The sequence below is a fragment of the Panicum virgatum genome, chromosome 1K (genome assembly GCF_016808335.1).
Source record: "Panicum virgatum strain AP13 chromosome 1K, P.virgatum_v5, whole genome shotgun sequence".
Taxonomy (NCBI): Eukaryota; Viridiplantae; Streptophyta; class Magnoliopsida; order Poales; family Poaceae; genus Panicum; species Panicum virgatum.
Genome location: NC_053136.1, coordinates 4,345,490 through 4,369,703, shown reverse-complemented (window position 1 = coordinate 4,369,703; position 24,214 = coordinate 4,345,490). Strand labels below are relative to the sequence as shown.

General features: G+C 50.7%; 2 protein-coding genes, 1 long non-coding RNA gene and 1 pseudogene across 3 annotated transcripts; 2 read left to right on the top strand and 2 right to left on the bottom strand.

Moving 5' to 3' along the window:
• Positions 1-2,593: 2,593 nt before the first annotated feature.
• On the top strand, positions 2,594-4,748 carry LOC120655315 (annotated as a pseudogene).
• Positions 4,749-5,404: 656 nt separating this feature from the next.
• On the bottom strand, positions 5,405-11,173 carry LOC120655442 (polyubiquitin). Its single transcript, XM_039933302.1, has 2 exons — positions 10,950-11,173; positions 5,405-6,589 (listed from the first exon to the last, which is right to left on the bottom strand). Exon 2 carries the CDS (start codon positions 6,587-6,589, stop codon positions 5,672-5,674), a length of 918 nt encoding a protein of 305 aa, XP_039789236.1. The 5' UTR covers positions 10,950-11,173; the 3' UTR covers positions 5,405-5,671.
• A 1,052-nt stretch (positions 11,174-12,225) lies between these two features.
• On the bottom strand, positions 12,226-23,722 carry LOC120655518. The gene is made up of 3 exons (XR_005667574.1): positions 23,547-23,722; positions 12,902-13,000; positions 12,226-12,803 (listed from the first exon to the last, which is right to left on the bottom strand). It is a non-coding gene; the product is annotated as an uncharacterized LOC120655518 (long non-coding RNA).
• LOC120655231 (receptor-like protein 2) lies at positions 13,123-15,529 on the top strand. The gene has a single exon (XM_039933009.1). It carries the CDS (start codon positions 13,168-13,170, stop codon positions 15,292-15,294), a length of 2,127 nt encoding a protein of 708 aa, XP_039788943.1. The 5' UTR covers positions 13,123-13,167; the 3' UTR covers positions 15,295-15,529.
• Positions 23,723-24,214: the final 492 nt, after the last annotated feature.

The window sequence follows — 24,214 nt, the reverse complement described above, 5'->3', positions numbered from 1 at the left end:
AGCATGGCGGCGGCGGCGGTTCAGACAGACACCGTGCGTGCTAGTTGAGGGTGACGGCAAAGATCACCCATCCGCCACGTCCGCTTCGCCTCCTCCCACTCCGCCCATTGCATGCTTGGCCAGTTCGCCGTCGCCGCCGGGCTGTTCTTGTTCCCGAACAAGCGCGACTGCACGAGGTTAAATTTCTGTTCAGATCGCAGGGGAATGAAATTCTTCCGCCTGCATTCGGTTACATGTGTCTAGTGTCTTCTCGTTTCTATGATGGTTACGAGAGTCCCGCCTTGACACTTGCAGATCGCTATTTCTGAGTCCATATTCAGAGTTTGGGACTGAACCATCTGAATGTGAGGAGACATGACAAACTGAAACGGCCTGATTATTCCTGACAGATCATCCGTTTCTGGCCTTCATCGTCCTCGGTGTGTTGTCAGCTCGCGCTTCCAACCTGAAGAAACTGCCAGCTCGCCTAGGCCAGTAGCAACTAACGAGTGACGAACGGGATAGCGATAGAGATACAGACACCACGCCGTGCTCCATCAGTGTTTCAGAGAAATTCAGACCCGTAACATCATCAGGCAGTGCTTTCTTGCACGCCGGGGGAAAATAAAAAAACGCCCTGCGATCGCAGGCTTCGCAGCTACAGCGACCGGCATCATGTCAAACGGCACCTTTTACCCCCAATGTCAAAAGGAGAGCCGTTGCTGCCTTGACTGGCGACGCAGGATGGCATGCCAGTCAGTCGCTGCTCGCTTGCTCGTCCCGTGTGGATTGCTTGCGATCCCCCATCGAATTCGTCCCGGCCGGTTGGCCAGGTGGCTCGCCAACAGCCAGGCGGCGCGCCGTAGGATCAACGAGGGGAGGCCCCGTGTGGACACGACATGAGATTTTATTCCTACCCCGGGCAAATCTTTTGGAGCAGCGAGTCATCAGTCACGCGTCAGCTGATTTGCCAGCACTTGGTTAACGCTAATTCAGCAGATTTGCGAGAGCTGGAGAACTTACATTACAGCAGAGCCGGAGCCTTGTCAGTTCCCTGCAGCAGCAGCATCAGCAACAACAACAACAACAACAAAAACAAGGTAAAAGTCTATTTTTGACCTTGAACTATCATGATAGTCCGATTTTGGACCTTAAACTACGAAACCGGACATCCCACACCCTTTAACTAACCAAACCGTGCAAAATACCCCTTCGAGCTAAAACCAGACCGGTATTGCTATGACGTGGCAGCGGTTTTGTGACGTGGCTGCCAGCCTGGCGACTCTCTCTCCCCACGTCTCTTTCTCTCTCTCTCCTCCCTGCTTCTCCTCCGCCGGCGAGCGGCCCAGCCTCCTCCCAGCGGCCGTCCCTGCGCCCGTATCCGCGCGCCGTGGTCGAGCTCGCCACGCCCGCACTCGCGCCCGTGGCCGCCGGGGCCGCGGCGGGGGTCGGGGGCGTGGCGCGGCGCCCCCCTGCTTCACCTCCGCCGGCGAGCGCCCCTCCCCTGCTTCCCTCCGCGCGCGCGAGGCGGAGGAGCGGCGGGGCGAGGGCGGGCGAGAGGGCGGTGGCGCGGGCGGGCAGGCGGACGGGACGGCGGAGCATCCTCCCCGCTCCTCTCTCCCCTCCCTGCGGCGCGGCGCAGCTGGCAGGCGGACGGGGCGGCGCGGTGCACGGCCGGCGTGGGCGGGCAGGCGGCGCAGGCGAACTGCCGTCACGGCGGGCCACCGGAGCAGCGCGAGCTCGAGCTCGGCTCGCGCGCGGGCGGAGCGTCGCAGGCGGGGCGAGGGAGGGCGGGCGGAGCGACGCGGACGCTCCTCCCTGCTCCCTCCTTGCGCGCGAGGCGGAGGAGCGGCGGGGCGAGGGCGGGCCACCGCCGATTCCACCGCCGATTCGAAGCTCGCCGGGGAGGAGGAGGCCCGCCGCCGATTGGAAGCTCGCCGGGGAGGAGGCCCGCCGCCGATTGGAAGCTCGCCGGGGAGCTCGCCCGCCCGCGGGCCGCAGAGGCGCGGAGGAGGCGCCCACTGCCCTCGCCGCGCTCCGCCGTCCGCGCTCGCCGCCGAGGGAGCAGGGGAGGGTCGCCGCCCGGCGCCCGCGCACGGAGGAGGATGGGGAGCATAGGGGCCACCGCCGGAGCTCGGGAGGGAGGCGGCGCAGGGGAGGGGAAGGAGGCCGTCGTGCCTGGCCCTCGCCGGCCCGGCCGCCGCGCAGCTCCGCAGGCCCGGGGGAGCGGGAGCGCAGGGGAGGACGCGGCGGCGACGAGGCGGCGGCGGCGGCGGCGGCGAGGCAGCGGCAGGCGCATGCGAACGGGTGACGCGGCAGGTGCTTGGCCCACCTGTCTGTGAGAGAAAGAGAGAGGAGAGGTGCCACGTTGGATGGGTGACGTGGACAAAACCGGGTTGTTTCGGTTCGAGGGGGTAATCTGCACGATTTTGAAGAGTTGAGGGTGTAGGATGTCCGGTTTTGTAGTTCCGGGTTGAAAATCGGACTAACGTGATAGTTCAGGGTTGAAAAATAGACTTTTCCCAAAAAAAAAAAAACAATAACAAGCAGCAACGAGTAATCAGCCATGGCGTGCTCCGGCTTCGCCCTCACCGTGCTGCTGCTGGTGCTATTCATGGCCTCACGTGCGAGGCCGTGCGCCGACCAGGAGAGGAGCTCCTGCTCCGGTTCGTGGTGGGGCTATCACGGGACGGCGGCCTCGCCACGTCGTGGCGGCGGAGTAATGCCACGGCGGGGTGCTGCTCGTGGGAAGGCGTCGCCTGCGACGGAGACGGGGCGGTCGTCGAGGTCTCCCTGCCCGGCAGAGGGCTCCAGGGCCCCGTCTCGCCGGCTCTCGGCGACCTCGCCGGACTGCGGCGCCTCAACCTCTCCCGCAACTCGCTGTCCGGCGAACTGCCATTGGAGAAGCTCCTGTCCTCTTCCAGGGGCTTGGTCGCCGTCGACGTCAGCTTCAATCGCCTTGAGGGAGAGCTGCGTGAGCTGACGCCATCTTCGGCCACCGGTGGCCGGCCATTGCAGTTGCAGGTACTGAACATCTCCAGCAACCTTTTCACCGGGGAGTTTCCATCAGCCACGTGGAAGGTGATGAACAGTCTGGTTGTGCTCGATGCGAGCAACAACAGTTTCCATGGATGGATGCCGTCTTCCTTCTGCATCAGCTCGGCGTCCTTCGCCGTGCTCGATCTCAGCAAAAACCGATTCAATGGACGCATCCCAGTTGGTCTAGGCAATTGCTCTGAGCTCAAGGTACTCAAGGCTGGGCACAACGATCTCAGTGGGGCGCTCCCAGATGAACTCTTCAACGCTTCCTCGTTAGAGTACATCTCTTTTCCCAACAATGGATTGCATGGAAACCTTGATGGTTCAAGCATAGCCAACCTCAGAAATCTGGCTCATCTTGATCTTGGTGGAAATCGGCTCAATGGAAAGATCCCAGACTCGATAGGTGAGCTCGGGAGGCTAGAGGTGCTTCATCTGGACCATAACGACATGTCAGGAGAGCTGCCATCAGCTTTGAGCAACTGCACAAATCTCATAACAATTGACCTCAGGAACAACTATTTCAGCGGGGAGCTTGCCAAGGTCGATTTCTCCACCCTGATCAATCTGAAGACGTTGGATCTTATGTTCAACAGCTTCAGTGGCACAATTCCAGAAAGCATCTAGCCAATTTGAAGTCCCTTGTTTTCCTATCAGCTTCCTTCAACAATTTCACAAATATCACGAATGCGCTCCATGTCCTCAAGGATTGTAAGGAACTCGCCGTCCTAATTATCGGGAGTAACTTCAAGCGTGAGGCCATGCCAGAAGATGAAACGATTGATGGGTTTCAGAATCTTCAGTTTCTGTCCCTGTCTAGGTGCTCACTGTCTGGGAAGATACCGCTTTGGCTGTCAAAGCTCAAAAACCTGGAGATGCTGCTCTTGCACAATAACCAACTCACTGGACCAATGCCTGTCTGGATCAAAAGCCTCAACTTTTCCATGTTGACATGTCAGAAAACAACCTTACAGGAGAAATACCAAAAGACCTAATGGAGATGCCAATGCTAACAACAGAAAACACTGCGACCGAATTGGATCAGAGGGTATTTTTGCTGCTTGTTTACAGAGGTACATCATTCGAGTACCGGGTAGCTACTGCTTTCCCAAAAATGCTGAATTTTGGTCGTAATAACTTCACTGGAGTGATCCCTAAAGAGTTTGGTCAGTTGAAATCGCTCGCTATACTGAACTTCAGCTCCAACGGACTATCAGGAGAGATTCCACCGCAGCTCCACAGCCTGACGAACCTTCAAGTGCTAGACCTGTCTAACAACCATCTCACAGGAGCAATCCCAATGGAGCTGAACAACCTGCACTTCCTCGCTGCATTCAATGTCTCCAATAACGATTTAGAAGGGCCGATTCCGGCTGGGGTCCAGTTCAGTACATTTACAAGTTCGAGCTTTAGAGGGAACCCAAAGTTGTGTGGTGGTGTTGTTGATCGGCCTTGTGGTTCAGCAAAAGCACATCATGACTCTACGCTCTCCAGAGAACAAACACATAGAAGGATCGCCTTTGCCATCGCTTTTGGAGCTTTCTTTGGTGTAGGGGTGTTGTATGATCAGATGGTATTGTCAAAATATTTTGGTTAGTCGAGTCCAGTTCAGTACTTCTTCTTTCTTTCTTTCTTTTGGGGGTCCATACTCGGCTCTTTCTCAGGTGCAGCAACATCTGCAGTGGAGAAGCTTTGCCTTGTACACTTGTAAACCATATGTATCTTTGCAACTGGAGAAGATCGTATGCTTTGCTGGGGATTCCATGTAGTGAGCTGATCACAGGCTTATGTAATTAGGTTTCTCGAAGCAAACCTTTTTCTAAGATTGGCGTGCATGTCCACCTGTAGCTGTCCTGTGCAATCTGACGAGCCAATAGAATTCTTACCATGGTGTATCCATGTCAGTATGTCACATATTCCAAAATCATTTACCATTTTTTTTGTAACAAAAACTTATCTACTTCAGTTTTTGCAATGGTCAAGCATACACAAGCAAGTCACGTTGTCTCTAGAAAACAGAGTACAGTATATATATGAATTCCAATAGTTACCAGTTCAGAGTAATGAAGTTAATCTAAGAATGCTTAAATCCAAAATAAGGTTCTGCGCATCACAGATCTACTTGATCACCTGGACGGCCGGACTACACAACAACTACCAATCTGAATCTAGGTAGTAATCAAGTAACAAACCAAACATGGTAAGCTACAAAGCTAAACCATAATGTTGTGCCTCTCCAACACCCTTTGCAAACATTCAGACAGAAGTTTGGAAAGTTTGGCAGAACATAAAAATGAGTTAAACAATAAATAGGAACGGGACTCAGCCAGAACCTGATGGTGCAACAAACACCTCCCAAGCCAAAAAGGACTCAAAAGCTAGTGAATTTGATCTCAGGTAATATAAACTTGAACTGGCGTAACTGAAAAACAGAAGAAATGTATCCCAACTGAGCACAAATTCAAGTTCAAACATCACTTAATCAAGCTTATATCATACTGCAGCACAGCAACAACTGTTTCAGGCGAACACACCGACACAAACCAATTCATAAAACCAGATACAATCTTGACACAAATGACACAGATGCTTCAAAGACGCCCTTAATGTTGAGACCAGACAACCCAGGCACAGCAGCAGCTTCAGTGACCGCTTACTGTCCACCACGGAGGCGAAGCACTAGGTGGAGGGTGGACTCCTTTTGGATGTTGTAATCAGCAAGGGTGCGGCCATCCTCCAGCTGCTTGCCAGCAAAAATCAGACGCTGCTGGTCCGGGGGGATGCCCTCCTTGTCCTGGATCTTGGCCTTCACGTTGTCAATTGTGTCAGAGCTCTCAACCTCCAGAGTGATGGTCTTGCCAGTCAAGGTCTTCACAAAGATCTGCATCCCACCCCTCAGGCGGAGCACCAGGTGGAGGGTGCTCTCCTTCTGGATGTTGTAGTCAGCAAGCGTGCGGCCATCCTCCAGCTGCTTGCCAGCAAAGATCAGACGCTGCTGGTCCGGGGGGATGCCCTCCTTGTCCTGGATTTTAGCCTTCACATTGTCAATGGTGTCGGAGCTCTCAACTTCCAGAGTGATTGTCTTGCCAGTCAGGGTCTTCACAAAGATCTGCATCCCACCCCTCAGGCGGAGCACCAGATGGAGGGTGCTCTCCTTCTGAATGTTGTAGTCAGCAAGTGTGCGGCCGTCCTCAAGCTGCTTGCCGGCGAAGATGAGCCTCTGCTGGTCCGGAGGAATGCCCTCCTTGTCCTGGATCTTGGCCTTGACGTTGTCAATGGTGTCGGAAGACTCAACCTCAAGGGTGATAGTCTTGCCAGTCAATGTCTTCACGAAGATCTGCATGCCTCCCCTGAGACGAAGCACCAGGTGGAGGGTGCTCTCCTTCTGGATGTTGTAATCAGCAAGCGTGCGCCCGTCCTCAAGCTGCTTGCCGGCAAAGATGAGCCGCTGCTGGTCCGGGGGAATGCCCTCCTTGTCCTGGATCTTGGCCTTGACGTTGTCAATGGTGTCAGAAGACTCCACCTCGAGGGTGATGGTCTTGCCAGTGAGGGTCTTAACAAAGATCTGCATCTGCAAACAAATAAACAGACAACAGGGTAAGTATCTTTAGAAGAGAGATTGGCCTGTAGTCATTGACCCTGGAAGGATTGTTGATCTTCGGTACCAAGGTGATATAAGAATTGTTGATGGGCTGTAAGTCCACTATGCCATTGTAGAAATCAAAACAAAGCTTATAGATATCCTCCTTTACAATATGCCAGCATTTTTTGAGGAAAAAACCATTGAAACCATCTGGTCCTGGAGCTCTGTCTGCAGGTATGGACTTAACAATATCGTCAATCTCTTCTTTAGTGAAAGGCTCCATCAGGGAATCCAGATTCTGAAAACCAGTGATGAGAGCGCTCAGATCAAATAACATTTCTGGGTTATCACTTTGTCCCATTCTTTCCTTGAAAGCTTCCCACAGTAAGGCTGCTTTTTCATTATGCCCAACCACTAAATTACCACTAGGGAGTTGTAGACTTGAAATTGTGTTAATTCTATACCGTTCAGTTGCAGCGGAGTGAAAAAATTTAGTATTCTCATCCCCTAGAACCACCCATCTGCTCGTGTACCTTTGTTTCCAATAAGTATTCTTGTACCTTATCAGCCTAGAGACATGAATTTTCAAGATATTTCTGAAATTGGCCTCATGTAAGTAGAGCCTTCTATTTTCTTCAAGCTTATCCAGTACTTCTAAAACCCTGTTGCAGTTCTGAATTTTGATTTTGAAATTAGACAGCCCTTTACTCCATCTTTTCAAAGCTCTCCTCAGATTCTTGAATTTAGCAGCCACCATAGTTGCACTAGAAGAGGATCTGACTTCAACATTCCAGGCCCCCTGAACCACATCAAAGAAACCAGGATGCTCCACCCAGAAATTTTCAAATTTGAAAATCTTTGCTTTCGGTATTGAAGTGCCAATTTGAACCATGCATGGGACGTGATCTGAAGTATGGTGAGCTAAAGGCAACATCAAGGTGTTTGGGAAGGCCATTGTCCAGTTTAGAGAGGTGAAGCACTAGTCCAACTGCTCCAAGAGAGGATTATCCTGCATATTACTCCAAGTATAGTTTCTTCCCTTCAGTGGGATCTCTATGATGCCAAGATTGCTAATGATGGAGTTGAAAGTATTCATATCTTGGAAATTCCCCCCCGGTCGGTTTCTGTCTTCTGGGGATCTGAAAAAATTGAAGTCTCCTACAATAATCCAGTCTCCTACAATAACATAGTTCTCAAAATCTTGACTAAGCTTTTGGCAAACCGGCTACAACCTTTTCTTCTAAAGATGGTTCACCAAAACCAGTATGGTTTTATAAGAAACCGAACAATCCAAGATTGTTTAGCTTGGGCCTATGAGTATCTTGCACAATGTCACAAGTCCAAAAAGGAAATTGTGATCCTAAAGCTAGACTTTGAGAAGGCATTTGATAAGATTGAGCATCAGACAATCACTGCCATGCTTAATAGTCTTGGTTTTCCAGAAAAATGGATTGGATGGGTGCAGACTGTCTTGAGATCAGGATCCTCCTCGATTCTTTTAAATGGAACGCCAGGGAAAACTTTTCACTGCAAAAGAGGGGTCAGACAGGGTGACCCCCTATCCCCCCTTCTGTTTGTTCTTGCAGCAGAGCTTCTCCAATTTATAGTCAATAGGGCAGCAACTATGGGGCTCCTGTCAAACCCCCTTCATCCTACTTCTGCACATGACTTCCCAGTTGTTCAGTACGCAGATGACACCATCTTGATCATGAAAGCCTCTCAGCAAGAGCTTTTTTGTCTAAAAGGAATCCTGCATTCTTTCTCGGAGTCAACAGGCCTCAAGGTAAATCACAGCAAATCTTGCCTCATCCCCATAAATATTCACCAAGAAAAGGCTGAGCAATTGGCTGCGGTATTTGGATGTCAACTAGGATCTATGCCTTTCACCTACCTTGGCCTACCGATGGGCACAACAAAACCGAAGGTTGAGGATTATGCACCACTGATTTCCAAAGTGGAAAGAAGACTGTCTGCGACCTCCTATTGGCTGTCTACCGCTGGCAAGCTAACCTTAGTTGATGCAGTTCTAACGGCAATGCCGACCTATGCTATGTGCACTTTAAAGCTTCCTGCTACAGTCATCAAAGCCATTGACAGAGCAAGAAAAGATTGCCTGTGGAGAAAGAATGACGGTTCTGGTAAACCCCTAATTGCTTGGTCTAAAGTAACTACTCCCAAGAAAAATGGAGGGCTAGGGGTCAAAAACCTAAGAATCCAAAACCAAGCTTTGCTCATCAAACATCTGCATAAATTTTACAATAAAATGGATGTCCCTTGGGTTCAGCTTGTTTGGACAGCTTACTATGGTAATGGTGCAGTGCCACATGCAACCAGATTGAAAGGGTCTTTTTGGTGGAAGGATGTTATGGAATCTATTGATCATTTCAGAGGGATTGCAGCTCCTTGGACTGGAAATGGGAGTACTTTCCTGCTCTGGCAGGATATCTGGAATGGGCAAATGCTTCAGTCTAAATTCCCCCATTTATTCACTTATGCTACTAACACCAATATCACTCTAGCCACTTATCTGAATAACCAGGACATTCAAGCAAACTTCCAGCTCCCTCTATCTCAAGTGGCAATGGAAGAATTTCACAGTTTCAATGATTACATTCATAGTCAGATGCAAAATTTACAAGGTAATGATGTCTGGACCTACAGCTGGGGCAATGCGATCTACTCTTCACAAAAATTATACAAGAAAGCTTTCACATCAATCACACCACCTGATCCTTTCAGGTGGATCTGGAGGACAAAACTCAGTAAAAAAATAAAAGTTTTCATCTGGCTACTTCTCCGAGACAAAATTAATTCTAGAAACCTTCTAAAGAGAAAGCACTTCATTGATGAGAATGAGGAGGCAAACTGTGTGATGTGTCATCCGGCACCAGAAGAAACAACTTATCACCTCGTTTTCCAATGCCCTTTCAGTGAACTTTGCTGGGACTTTCTGCATATTGGCTGGGACCACACTCTAGACTTCTTCCAAACCATGATCAAAGCACAACAGGATTTTGGGCAACCTTTCTTCATGGAGGTTTTCTCTATTGCAGCCTGGGAAATATGGAAGCAAAGAAATGGTTACATCTTTAGAAACAAAATTCCTAGTTTTCAAGCTTGGAAGACTTGCTTCATCGATACCATTAAATGGCAGTTGCTTAGGTGTAAAGAATCAGAGCGTTCTGTAGTGCTAGCGTGGCTAGATTCAATTTAGTTTCCTTCCTTTTTTCATTCAATCCCCTCCCTCTTTCTCTCGGTTTGTACAGTTTCTAAGCCTAACTTGTATTCTTTCCTTTTTTAATATATATTTTTTTACCACAGTAGGGGTTTTCCCCTACTGTTTTCCCCTTCAAAAAAAACAGGGTAAGTATCTAGCAGTAGAACAATAGAACAAATAAGCAGACAACAGGATAAGCATCTAACAGTAGACTAAGAGAACAGTCTCACAGCAACATATTCAAACAGATACCAACAGGACATGCTTGTTCATCACATCAATAGTGCTATAGAATCAACGAGCAGCAGCATATCAAGTAAGTATAAAGAGCAGGCATGAACACCATGTATACAAGAATCATCAAATTGTAGCAGTATTTATCTTCATCTGAGAAGCATATCTAACTAACCAACAGGAGGATGAATGTTACTCATGTAAAAACATCATCTTATAGAAGCAATTCACCAATCTAAGCATAACCATCTTAATCATGTGGCACATGCACGTCCAAATTAGGTGCAAGAGCTAGTTGGAAAGATCTTATTCTACCCTGACAATCAGGTATTCTAAAGAATATCAAACTGTAGCTGTACACATCTTCATCTACCATGCAATCTAGCTAAACAACATGAGGATGTGAGTTGCTCAGGTCAAAGCTACGGCATCATACAGAAACAGCAGCATATAGAAACAGTGCAATGATCATAATCATGTACCCGTGCAGATTCAAATTAAGCACAAGGGCTAGTTGAGAAGATCTTATTCTAATCTGACCTACAGTAACAACTCAATCAATCAGACAACGATCAAACCTTGGACGTGCTAACAAAATCGATCGGACGAATCAGGAGCGTAAACCAACTAGCACCACGTACAGATACCAGATACAGAGGCTAATCCAAAAACACGGCAGAGATTCTAGCTAATCCTAGGCAACGACCCAGCAAACCATGAGAACGACCGCGGAACCTACCGGATCCACACAGAAAAAAAATTCACCTCCCACCCATCTACGAACAGAAACAACGCGGATCTACCACGATCTCTCCAACGCCTAGGTCCTATCGATCAAGCAACTAGTTCCAGATCACGCCGATCTAAAGGAGAAGGGGGCCAGGAGGATCGCCGTACCTTGATGCGGGGGATCGATCGCCGAGGGTCGCGGGAAGAAGAACGCTTTGGATCGGGGGGTCGTCTGCTCCGAACAGTGGGACGAGATTGGGGAATGAGGCGAGGGACGGCGGCTATTTATGGCGACGGGAAAGAGGAGAGGTGGAGAAGGAATCCCGTGCCGTGGGAGAGGAGCCCGCCTCGTCTCCCGGCAGGAAGAGGAACGGGACGCGAGGGATAATTGTGTAATTTAGAAGAAAGAACAGGGTCCGTTTTGAAAAGTTCTACCCGACTGGACTGGGCCTCGACCAGCCCAGCAATTCGACTTTGCTTGCCACCGCCTGGGATCCGGGGGGCCTGCTGGGGTCGCGCGGCTTGTCACCCACCCCAGATTTATTTTATGTTGTTGGACTAAATTGATTCAACAAACTGATCTATAGTTAAATTTATTTTTTATTTTATTTCAGAATAAATTTTTAATTATTCTAGCAATACAAAAATTTGTTCGGAAAAAAAATTTATTCTGAAACAAAAAAATAGTTATTTAGCCTTGTGCGATGGTTTGACTGCCAGTCGCCCGAGTGACTCCTAACATTCCCCGGGATCCCGACGGCCCATTTGTTTTGCTTTGACGACGAATCAGGCCGTTGATAAGTGGGCCAGAAGGGGTAATACTGCAATGAGCAGTGGGCCGACCGGATGGTCGATAACTCGACATTCCGTCAAACTAGGGGAAAAACGGGGAACTCCGTCAATATTAGGAGTCACAATGTGGACTGTCAGTCGAATTATCACATAAAAGTTTAATAACTATTTTTTTCTAGAATAATTTTACTGTTGCTGGAACACTTATTATTGTTCGAGTAATAAAAAAATTTATTCCAAAACAAAATAAAAATTATTATAGCAACAAAACACAAGTGGACCGGTTTGTTAGGCCAATTTTGGACTCAAAACGTAGAATCCTGCAGAGGTGGGAGTGAGTGTGACAGGTCCACTCGGGGGCACACCGCATGACCCCGAGCAGCACCTGGAAACTCGACATTCCCGGTTGCAGAAAAGGGGGAAAATAAATGTAAGACATCAAAATTCATCAAAAGATGCCAAAATACGTGCAAATTATTTTGAGATCATAAATGTTGGTAGATGTAGGCAGTTGCAACGATGCAAATTGTAAAGATTCAAATCTATCACATTTGCTAGCGCGTAGTATGAAACCAAGCATTTGACCTGCTAATAATCCACGTCCGATTTCTTTTGGCGTCGAAGAATTTACATTCAGACTGCAACTGCACTATCAGCGGCACGGTGTAATCCAATTCACATGGAAGTACCATTTCTCAAGATCTGAAGATGAATTACAGAACTAGTAGTCCAGGCAGCTCACTCTACTAAGTGCAAACTCGTGGCAAATTGCCATCGTCGTAAGATGCCGAAGCATCTCCTCGGCAAATTGGCACACAGAGAATCACGTCTATCTGTTCACTTGAGCTCAGTTCATGTGAGACAATCAAGTCACACACGCAAGAGCCCAACAAGCCGGAATTTGGAACTCAGCTACAACTGATGTAAACCAGACTCTTCTCTCTTTTAATTTCAAAGTCAATACTGGTCCAACACTCAGTTACACACCATGGACGAACAGCGTGGCTGATGATTCAGATGGCCCGGTGAGGTGGATGGCTACTGCACGCGGCGGTTTCCTGGGTGTCCTCGAGTGGCAGTGGGTATTCCAACAATCCAACTGGTATGAGGGCAACGATCAGGACCATATGGCAAACATTTTTTTTTTCAAAAAAAAGTTTGCCACATGGTCATGACATTGAAAGAGCACCACCTATTTCAACCTCGTGGAATCAGCGCGGCGATTCCAATCTAGTACAAACCAAAATGGCCGCAAGTAAATACCAGTGGCTCCAATAATTGAACATATTCGAAACAAAGCTAAACCAGTGGGAACAGTATGGACCTACCTCTACTTCATCTTGCCAGCTCAATGAAGCAGCAGCAGGTAAACGGGTTCAATCAAGAAGAGCATGTCCCTCTCCATGGTCCATCACCTCATCATTTCTCTGTCATGTGCACAACAAAATACATGTGTTTGTTATTGTTTAAGGTAGATTTTTCTGGAAACTTAACTCACCTGCTAACTAAAGCATATTAAATTCGTCACAGTTCCACGAGAAAACACCACCACTACCACATTCTCCAAAAATAGCAGCTTAAGTGAATAAGGGTCATGGCTTTCATCGGCCTCGCTCTCGATCTGCTGCTGCTGCTGCTTTCCATGGCCTCTCCCGCCTCCTCATGCAACGCGCAGGAGAAGGCCTTCCTCCTCCAGTTCCTCGCGGGGCTCTCGCAGGACAATGGCCTCACAGCATCATGGCGGAATGACACTGATTGCTGCGAGTGGGAAGGCATAACCTGCAGCGGTGATGGGGCAGTCGTTAAGGTCTCCTTGGCTTCCAGAGGCCTTGCAGGGTGCATCTCACCATCCCTTGGTGACCTCACAAACCTTCAGAGCCTCAACCTGTCGCACAACTCCTTTGCTGGCGGCTTTCCATTGGAGCTGCTGGCCTCCAGTAGCATCGTCGTGCTCGATGTCAGTTTCAACCATCTCAGCAGGGCCCTGCAACCACAAGAGAGCTACTCTTCGGTATCTAATTACAGTCGACTGCAGGTCTTGAACATCTCAAGCAATCTGTTCACAGGAGAGTTACCATCGGCAGTGTGGGAGAAAATAAGAAATCTAGTTGTGCTCAATGCAAGCAACAACAATTTCCAAGGTTTGATGCCGTCGTCATTCTGCATCAGCTCATCATCGTTTGCAGTGCTTGACCTTACCCACAACAAATTCAGTGGCAGCATCCCGGTCGGTCTAGGTAAATGCTCTGCTCTTAGGGTACTCATGGCTGGGCACAACAGTCTCAGTGGTCCGCTTACTGATGAAATCTTCAATGTTTCCTCATTAGAGTACCTATCTTTTCCCAGCAGTGGTTTACATGGAGTGCTTGATGGTGCACGCATAATGAACCTCAGAGATCTATCTCACCTTGATCTTGGCGGTAACATGCTAATTGGTGAAATTCCAGATTCCATAGGTCAGCTCAAAAGACTAAAGGAGCTCCGCTTATACCGCAACCACATGTCTGGGGAGCTACCATCAGCTCTGAGCAATTGCACAGATCTTGAAACAATTGACCTCAAGTTCAATATGTTCAGTGGAGAACTTTCCATGTTCAACTTCTCTAACCTGATCAATCTTAAAAAACTAGATCTTATGGGAAACAACTTCACTGGCACAATTCCAGAAAGCATCTACTCTTGCACAAATCTTACTGCTCTGCGGCTATCCCGAAACAACTTACATGGGCAGCTTTCAGTGAGAATAGGGGAGCTGAAGTTTCTTTCTTTCATATCACTTAGTTTCAACAAATTTACAAATATTACAAATTCGCTTAAAATCCTCAAGAATTCTAGTACCCTTACTACCCTAATTATTGGGAACAATTTCAAAGGTGAGGCCATGCCAGAAGATGAGACAATTGATGGTTTTCAGAACCTTCAGTTTCTTTCTATACGTGGTTGTTCATTGTCTGGGAAAATACCTCTTTGGATATCAAAGCTAAAAAAGTTGAAGGTGTTGGATTTGCAAGGGAACCAACTCAACGGACCATTACCTGCCTGGATCAAAAGCCTAGAGTCACTGTCCCATCTAGACATATCAGATAACAGACTCACAGGGGGGGTCCCAGCAGCCTTAATGGATAAGAAAGTGCTAAAAACAGGCATGACTGCAACCCATATCGATACAGATCCATTTGAACTTACTGTTTATACAGTTTCATCACTTCAATACCGGATACCCACTGCTTTCCCTAAAGCGCTCAACCTAGGTAATAATAAACTAACTGGTACAATCCCCAAGGAGATTGGTCAGTTGAAATCACTCGCCGAACTCAACCTCAGCTTCAACTACTTATCAGGATATATTCCACAACAGCTCTGCAGCCTGACGAACCTGGAAGCACTAGATCTGTCTAACAACTATCTCACAGCTGAAATCCCATTGGCACTTAACAAATTGAGCTTTCTCTCAAAATTCAATATTTCTAATAACAACTTAGAAGGGCCTATTCCAACTGGAGGTCAGTTCGATACGTTTCCAAATTCAAGTTTTGAAGGGAACCCAAAGTTATGTGGTATTATGGTTAATCAGCTCTGTGGCTCAGCTGAGGAATCTGCAGTGCCTATCCTCTCCAGAGAACAAGCAGAGAGAAGGATCACCTTTGTGATTGGTTTTTGTGCTTTCTTTGCTATAGGGCTCCTGTATGATCAATTAGTCTTGTCAAAGTTTTATGGTTAGTCTTGGTTTACCTAAGGATTTGTGATTACTTTTTGTGTATGTAGCTCCTACTCTGGTTATGGCAACATCTATGATTATCAAGATTAGCATAGTTGCAAACCATATTATGTTCCTGATGACTTTGCATTGTGTCAACTGCTTGCAAGTCACAAGATGGGTGCTACTTCTGGAATCTCAGTCATTTTCACGGCTGACCTTTTTGTTGTCTGGTTCATCTACCAGTCCCCTTTTGGCAATGGTGGTAGTGGTTGTCAATGGATGAGGAGTGAGGACTTAGGAGTGATTAAAGCAATGCAACTATGTAAGCAGAGATTTGAATTGAAAATCTATACTTTATTCAAAAGTCAACATAATTTCTAAGCATAAGAGTAAACAGGATAATCTTATTTTTGAAAAATCAAAGCGGTACAGAGAGGCAAATAATCAATGGTTGCTGCATCTTCAAAGCTTGGAGTTGTTCCCAGCAAGGTTTTGCAGGATGTACCTCAGAAGCACGCCTCACTAAACCCAACACCATAGAATCCATCGGCCTCCGCCAGCCCCTGCGGCTGTCATCGTGTTCTTTGCTTTGATGAATTGGGCTGCCGATGTGAGCCAGGCTTCGGATGTAGCCCATAGGAAAAGCTGCTGAAGGCTGCAGCTTTGGGCTTAATTTGGTGAATTGGCACTTTAGGAGAGAATAATGGCTTGTATTCCTCCAAACCCTAGAAGAATGGGATATATAGATCTTATACATGGGCCTCTAGATGGGCCTCTATATATGGGCTCACATATACACCAACACCCCCCGCAGTCTGAACTACCGGCGCAACGGTGTTCAAGACTGGACAACAAGAAAGCCAACACCCCCCCGTAGTCTGAACTATCGGCGCAGCGGTGTTCAAGACTGGACAAGAAGAGAATACAAATAGAGTACAAAGGGCAAATACCCCCCCAGCCACAACTAGCCACCGGCTACATTGAGGCTGGAGCGAAACTCCGAGAAGGTCGAGGAGGGCAATACCTTGGTGAAGATGTAAGCAAACTGGGAGGTAGTCGGGACATGGAGTACCCGAACATCGCCGATGGCGACTCTGTTGCGCACGAAGTGTAGGTCGATCTCAACATGCTTCGTCCGTTGATTCTGGACGGGGTTGGTGGAGAGATACACGACGTTGACGTTGTTGCAGTAGACGAGCATGCTATTGGCGAGCGGGTTGTGGAGCTCCGCCAAGAGCTGTCGTAGCCAGGATGCCTCCGCCACACCGTTAGCGACAGCCCGATACTCCGCCTCAGCACTGGAGCGGGAGACAACCAGTTGCCGCTTGGACGACCAGGAGACCAGGTTGCCGCCCAGGAAGACGGCGTAGCCGGAAGTGGAGCGACGAGTGTCCGGGCAGCCAGCCCAGTCAGCGTCGGTGTAGACCACCAGCTCAGCAGAAGACGAGCGGTGAAGCACCAGGCCGAGGTCCACAGTGCCACGGACGTAGCGGAGGAGACGCTTCAGTGCAGCAAGGTGTGACTCCCGGGGATCATGCATATGGAGACATACCTGCTGAACAGCGTAGGTGAGGTCCGGCCTGGTGAAGGTGAGTACTGCAAAGCGCCAGCCAGACTCCGGTAGGCAATAGGATCAGCCACCGGATCACCCATATCAGCAGACAGCTTCGACTGAGTGTCAACAGGAGTGGAGCAGGGTTTGCAATCAGTCATCCCAGCCCGCTCCAGAATATCGAGTGCGTACTGCCGTTGGTGAAGGAGAAGACCAGACGAGCGAGGCTCAACAGTGACGCCCAAGAAGTGGTGGAGCTGACCCAGATCCTTCATAGCAAACTCCTGCTGCAGAGAGAAATGACACTCTAAAGCAACTGCTGACTGGAGGCTGTGAGCACAATGTCATCGACATAGAGCAGCAGATATGTAGTCTCATCCCCACGGCGGTAGATGAAAAGAGACGTATCAAACTTGGCCTCGATGAACCCCAATGTCAGCAAGAACGTGGCGAACCGAGAGTACCAAGCCCGAGGAGCCTACTTCAGACCATAGAGAAATTTGTTGAGTTGGCAGACCATATCCGGACGACTCGAGTCCACAAATCCCGCTGGCTGAGAGCAGTAGACAGTCTCTGACAGAGTGCCGTGATGAAACGCATTCTTCACGTCCAGCTGGTGCACAGGCCAGGAGCGCGAGAGCGCAAGCGAGAGGACCGTGTGCACAGTAGCAGGCTTCACCACTGGGCTGAAGGTCTCATCATAGTCCACACCAGGTCGTTGAGTGAACCCCCGGAGAACCCAGCGAGCCTTGTAGCGCTCCAGTGTGCCATCAGCCCGACGCTTATGCGTTCAGATCCACTTGCCAGTAACCACATTGCAACCAGACGGACGCGGCACGAGGTCCCACATTTAGTTGGCAAGAAGAGCTGCGTACTCCTCTTCCATCGCGCGACACCAGTGAGGATCTGCCAAGGCGTCACGGACAGAGGAGGGTATCGGAGAGACCCGCGGCTCTCCCTCGGTGGCGGAGAGAGTCGCGGCCTGAGACGCCATTCGCCGAGTCACCATGGGATGGATATGCCGAGGATCCCGATGGACGACGGGCGGGTGGTACACCGCCGGCTCGGCTCGAGAGGGAGCCAGTGGAGGCGGCGGCGACGGCTCCGGTGGAGGCGTCGCAGGAGCCTCCGGAGCAGGAGGCGGCGCCGATGTCGGCACCGAACGACGCCGGTACACCTGCACCGGGTCACCGTACCGCGGCGGCGCCAGTGTTGGCGCCGAACGACGTCGGTACACCTGCACCGGCTGAGCGTACCGCGCAGGTGCAGGGGAAGGCACCGGGGCTGCGCGTGGCGCAGCAGGAGACACCGGGTCTGTGCGCGGCACGATTGGAGGTCCAGGGGCCGCGCGTGGCGCGACTGCGGGCACCGAGGCCGCGCTCGGTGCAACAGGAATCACCGGGAACGGTGCCGGTGTACCGGGAAAACCTGCAGTGAAAGGACAGACAGGAAAAGGTGGCTAAACCACCGGGTCAGTCGGATACAGAGACTCCAGCTCGGGGTCAGGAGAAGGTGTGGAGGAGGTGGAGTAGGGGAAATCCGACTCGTCAAAGACGACGTGTTGGGAGATCAGGACGCGGCGAGAGGTGAGGTCAAAGCATCGGTACCCCTTGTAGTCAGGGGAGTAACCAAGGAACACACAACGAGTCGAGCGGAGCGCCAGCTTGTGAGGAGCAGTGGCGGAGGTGTTAGGGTAACACGCACTCCCGAAGACCCGAAGGTGGTCGTAGCGAGGAGGGGTACCGAAAAGAGCGTGGTGTAGAGTGGGAGCAGGAGAAGCAGTGGACGGAAGACGGTTGAGCAAGTTGGTGGCAGTGTTGAGGCTCTCAGCCCAAAAGCGCGGGGGCAGAGAGGTCTGGATCAGAAGGGTGCGCACGACGTCGTTCGTCGTGCGAATCATCTGCTCAGCCTTGCTGTTCTGAGGAGAGGTATACGGACAAGACATATGTAGCTGAACACCCCGAGAGAGGAAGAAAGAACGGGAGGTGGAGTTGTCGAACTCCCGCCCGTTGTCACACTGGACGGCCTTAACGGTGAGGCCGAACTGAGTGGACACCCAGACAAAAAAGTGGAGGAGGGTGGGGAAGGTCTCAGACTTGGCGCGCAAAGAAAACATCCAAGAGTAGTGCGAGAAATCATCGACCACCACCAGATAGTACTTATAGCCAGAAAGGCTAAGAACAGTCGAGGTCCACAGGTCACAGTGAACTAGATCAAATGCATGCGTCGCATGCGAAGAAAAAGAAAAAGAGAGCCGAACATGACGACCGAGCTGGCACGCATGGCAGAGGGGCGCAGCAGGAGCCTTAGTACCAGGCACATCGGTACTACGACTGAGCTGAGCCAGAACGTCGCGGCTAGGGTGACCAAGACGGCGGTGCCAGGTGGTGGAAGACGGCGTCGCGGCAAAAGCAACAGGCCAAGACGGCCAGGGCGAAGAAGAAGGCGAGAGTGGTGCAGCGGAAGAAGGAAGGTGAAGGGTGTAAAGGGGCCCCGTGCTGTCACATTGGAGTAGCGGACGCCGGGAGGCCGAATCCTTTACAGTGAGGCCAGAAGAATCAAACTCGATGGAACAAGAATTGTCAGCTATAAACTGACGAATGGAAAGAAGGTTATGAACCATCTGCGGAGCAACAAGGACATTGGGAAGACGAAAGGAGCCAGGAGCAGAACCCACGGCGGTGACAGAAAGACAAGACCCGTCACCAACCATGATGGAAGAAGGACAAGAGGGGTGTGGGGGTCGGACAGAAGAAAGGATACCGGCATGTGGGGTGGTGTGGAAGGAGGCACCCGAGTCGGCGATCCACTCGGTGCTGACCGGCACTGTCCGCCCCATGGCGCTGAAGGACCGCGCCGGTGCGGCCTGGTCCCATTCCCCAGGCTAGGTCGACTGCTGGCTGGGTGGAGCGGGCGGGGTCCAGGACGGCGCGAACAGGGGAGCAACAGCAGCGAGCATGGCCGCCGGCTAGGGCTGAGGACGAGGCCCCCCTGACCCTGAAACGGCCACATCGGGATGCGCCCTGGCCATGGGGCGCTGAAGGATAGCCAGGGCGTACCTCCAGGGCCAGGAGCAGGAGTGGGAGCCGGAGTCGGGTCTGGAGTGCCCCGAGCACCACCACCACGTCCCCTCCGCCGACGACGCCCTCGGCCTCCAGATCCAGAGGGCGGAGCCTGGTGGGAGGACGAAGCGCCGTGCTCAGTGAAGGGGACGACGGGCGGGACAAGGAAGTAGGGCTTCTCTGCGGCAACCCGACGAGTGAGAGCGTCGGCCGCGGAGCGCTCGCGCTCGAGGAGGGCCGCGGCGAGAGTGTCGTCGGCCGTAGCAGCTCCGGCGGCGATCGGCGGCCCGCAGAAGGCGGCGGCCGCGAACGGCGCGTCCGCGGGGGGCTGTTGTCGGTCGAAACCCACCGGCGAGCAGCGACAGGCAACACGAAGAGCCGGGAGGTCGCCGGGGCGATGGCAGGCACTGCTCCCTCGTCGACGGCCCGCAATTCCGTCACGCGCCCGGAGATTCCGGAGAATGTCGGGCGTGCCACCTGACCTATACCCGATTAGGAAGGAGCGAACGTGCTTGCAGCGATTTCCCTGCATACACAAACACGTGGAAACGTAAGTCCGAGCCGTGGTCGGCTCCCTGGGACGACTCTTGCATCGGCTTTAAAGAGCCGATCGAGTCCCAGTGTCAGATTGGATCTGCATTTATCCGGATATTGATAAATAAAACAAATAAGTGTAAAGCTGCTTCAATTAAATCTAATTAATCTAATCCACGACGGTAAAAGCTTCACTGCTAGATCGGAACATCCTACGCGTGATTGGGCCTAATGAACATAATAAATAACTAAACCATAACAAAAAACAGAGGCCTAAGAACTAGCAAGAGGAGATTCCCGGATCAATTCCCTGTTAAGACTAAGACAAAGCATCTAACACGACACCGGATCATACAATCCGTTTGCAGGGCCTAACCTAGCAGATATTACGCCAACTCTTAAGAATAAGAGCAAACTATAGCAGATTAGATCTATTAGATGGAAAAGAAGCAAGGTGTTGTCTCTGTGCAACTAATTCTACGCAACAAGAATTAGCATAAGATTGAAACGTGAATGCGCAGGAACAACATGATATTCGTATATGGTAAACAACAAAGCTCGATAAATCTACCAAAAGCCATGCTACGAACATCAGGATAACTAGCATTACTCGCCATAAAAAACGCTTCAGTACGAGTAATACCAAGGTAAAAGCAAGAACAACGCTGCCCTGATCGCAAGAAGCGATCAGGGCAGCATGGCGCTTACTTGGATGAAACCCTAGAATTAGGGGTGGCGATGCGCCGAGAGTTATTGTTTGCGAGACGTGATGACGTTCTTCTTTCATAAATAACATAGGGTACATATTTATAGTCCGGAGACTTGGGAAACAATCTAATTCTATCTTGTCCTGATCGAACTCTATCTCTAATCTTGAACTAAATCTAAAGATACACGGCCCATGTGGCCTAAATGCTTACGCAGGAGCCGATTTACAAGCTTTCTTAAATCTTCTGCTCTAAGCCCAACTTGTTTTCGGCCCATGTTAATTTATGGCGATAACAGGGGCACACCGAATGCAGGCACGGGCGCCGCGGGTGCGGACACGGACGCCATGGACGCGTGCAGGAGCACGGGCGCGGGCAGAGGCACCGCGGGCGTAGCCACGGGCGTCCGCGCAGCCTGCACGGCGAGCGCGGTGGGCGCGACGGCGGCGTGCGCCCGCGCGAGCTTGGCCTCGAGGTCCCGGAGGGCGGCCGTGAGGCGGGCGGCGGCGGCTGGCACGCCTGCGCCCGCGGCCCCCGTGACGTAGGTGGCGGCGGCGGCGCCCGGCGCGCCCGCGGCCCCCACGCCCTGGGCTGCGGTGGCGGTGGCGGCACGGTCCGCGCCCTGGAGCGGAGGAGGCACCTGGGCGGCGGCCTGGAACAGAGGCGCGCCCTGGAGCAGAGGAGGCGCCTGGGAGGCTGCCTGGAACAGAGGAGGGGCGGCTCCCGCGCCCTGGAGCAGAGGAGCGGCGGCAGGGGCGGCGGCGGACAGGCTCTGCTCCTCCGCGAAGTCCATCCAGAGCCCGAGCGACGTGCTGGGCCCCATGGCGCTCCTGGAGCCAACGCCGTCTGCGGCGCGCGACTTCGGCGTCGTGGTCTCCGAGGCGCCCATCGCGCAGCTCCTGGGCGCGCTGTCCTCGGCGGCACCGGGCGGCCCCGCCGTGGCGACGCGCGGCGCGGGGCACTCGCTCCACGGCCAGGCGCAGGCGCGCAGCGGCAGGGTGGTGGAGACGCGCGGCAGGGCGGCGGATCCGGGCTCTGCAAGCACATCGCGAGCAGGGGAGGCGGCGCCCGCTGCGCCCACGAGCAGGGGAGGCGGCGCGCAAGCAGGGGAGGAAGAGAGAGGGGGAAAGTAGGAGAGAGGAGGGGCGCCGGCGGCCAGCCATGGCGCCGGCGGCGGCAGCAGCCCTGGGATGGGAGGGAGGAGAGGAGAGAGGAGAAACCCTAGGCAAATGATACCATGTAGGAAAGAATAATGGCTTGTATTCCTCCAAACCGTAGAAGGTTGGGATATATAGATCATATACATGGGTCTCTAGATGAGTCTCTATACATGGGCTCACATATACACCAACAGACATGCCGCAAATGCAGGAGGAGAAAATCATTTTGCAAGACACAAGGACTAGGATAGTTAGCAAATGGAGAATGTTTGATTCTAGTATGCAGATCCGTAATTACAATCTACAATGCAGAATTATCTTTTTTGAAGAAAAAAATGGAGAATGTTTTATTCCAGTACACTAGTTGGCAAATATTACTTTTGAAAACACGCGAGCATAGTTGGCAAAAAATGGAACCTCCAACAAGTAAACACGTGCGCCATATATTAAATTTAAAAATGGAGGGATATTTCCAATATAAATACGCAACTAAAGAAACACACAAGCAGAAACATAGCCTTCAAGTTCAGAAACATCTACAGTTATCAAGCTTTTGTGTAGTTGCTATTAGACGTATATAGGGCTACATATGTCTAATAGTTGCGAACCATATTTAGATCATGATTATGTTGAGACTGGTGAAGACTATGTAAAAAATTGGTGATTGTGAGGGAAAGAACCCTCCTGAGTGGCTGAGTATGACACTCATCTCTTCCTGCCTGGTGCTGATGACCAGCAGTCCAATGATGAAGATGGAAGCAATCCTGGGGCTGATCAAATGCAAGACAGAGGGATTGGCTAATTTCTGGAGTCTATTCATGGCTGTCTTTTTTGTTCAGGTTATGTACCAGAACTTTAGGTTATCTAGTTGGTCTCTACCCCCACGTGTCATATCAATGTACGAGCTTATTTTCAATTATTAAAAATAATGGCAATAGGAATAACCGTTCAAAGAAAAAAAAAACTCATTTCCATTCTGTAAGGATGTAATTTGAGGAGATTTATGGCGAAATAAAACATGCAACTATGTAAGCTGATTTAAATTGCAGCAGTCCAAATTTGTCACCCAAAACATTCCATCAAACTTGTAGATTGTGGTGCAGCAATAATGTATTCATCATTCAAGTTTGTTGCTGGACAATACAATACTCAATCGAATCATGACAAATATCCTACAATAGTAGTATTGTCACAATCGTAAATGTCAGTGCATCTCAAACTTTAGAGCTTTTCCCAACAGGGTTTCTGCATGATGTACCTTGGGAGCACGTCTCAGAGGACCCACCACCCTAGACTGCGGGGATCTTCCTCCGGCGCGTGCGGCGCACTCCGGCTGCCGAGCCGTCGAGTCGACGACGCAGCGGCAGTGCGGGGGTCGCCGCCGCCGCGTCGCTGTCTCGCGGCGTGGACTTTGCGCGTCCCGGCGTCCGTGTCTTCTTGCTTCCACTTATTGGGCCGCCTATGTGGCGTGGGCTGCGGATGTGGCCCATAAGAAAAACAGCCTAGACTGGAATGCAATTTGCAAGCATCCAAAGATACAAACCCCGTGGAATTCATTTATCCATTTTGACCTCAGTTGCGTGGCACAGTTAGATATTTACGGAATCCTTTTGAAAAACATGCCAAGTTTTTAGATTCAAATATGTGAAATTTGCAGGACATAGTGAGTACAACCATGCAAAGTTTGGCCGTAGCTTCTCAAATGTGAGAAGTCAAGGCTGGATTTTCCTTAATCTAAAAAAAAACCATGCAAAGTTTGAAGATTCAAATGTGTCGCTTTAGCTGGAACACAGGGACTAGAAGAAATAGCCGGCAAATGCATGTTTGATTCTAGTATGCAGATTCATATTTACATTTTTTTTTACATTGGAGAATGTTCGATTTCTACTGGAGTTTGGCAACAATTTGTTTGATTCTAGTATAATC

Excerpts from the sequence above, each read along its gene's own strand:
- LOC120655231 (XM_039933009.1), top strand. The coding sequence starts at position 13,168 with ATGGCTTTCATCGGCCTCGCTCTCGATCTGCTGCTGCTGCTGCTTTCC.
- LOC120655442 (XM_039933302.1), bottom strand. The coding sequence starts at position 6,589 with ATGCAGATCTTTGTTAAGACCCTCACTGGCAAGACCATCACCCTCGAG.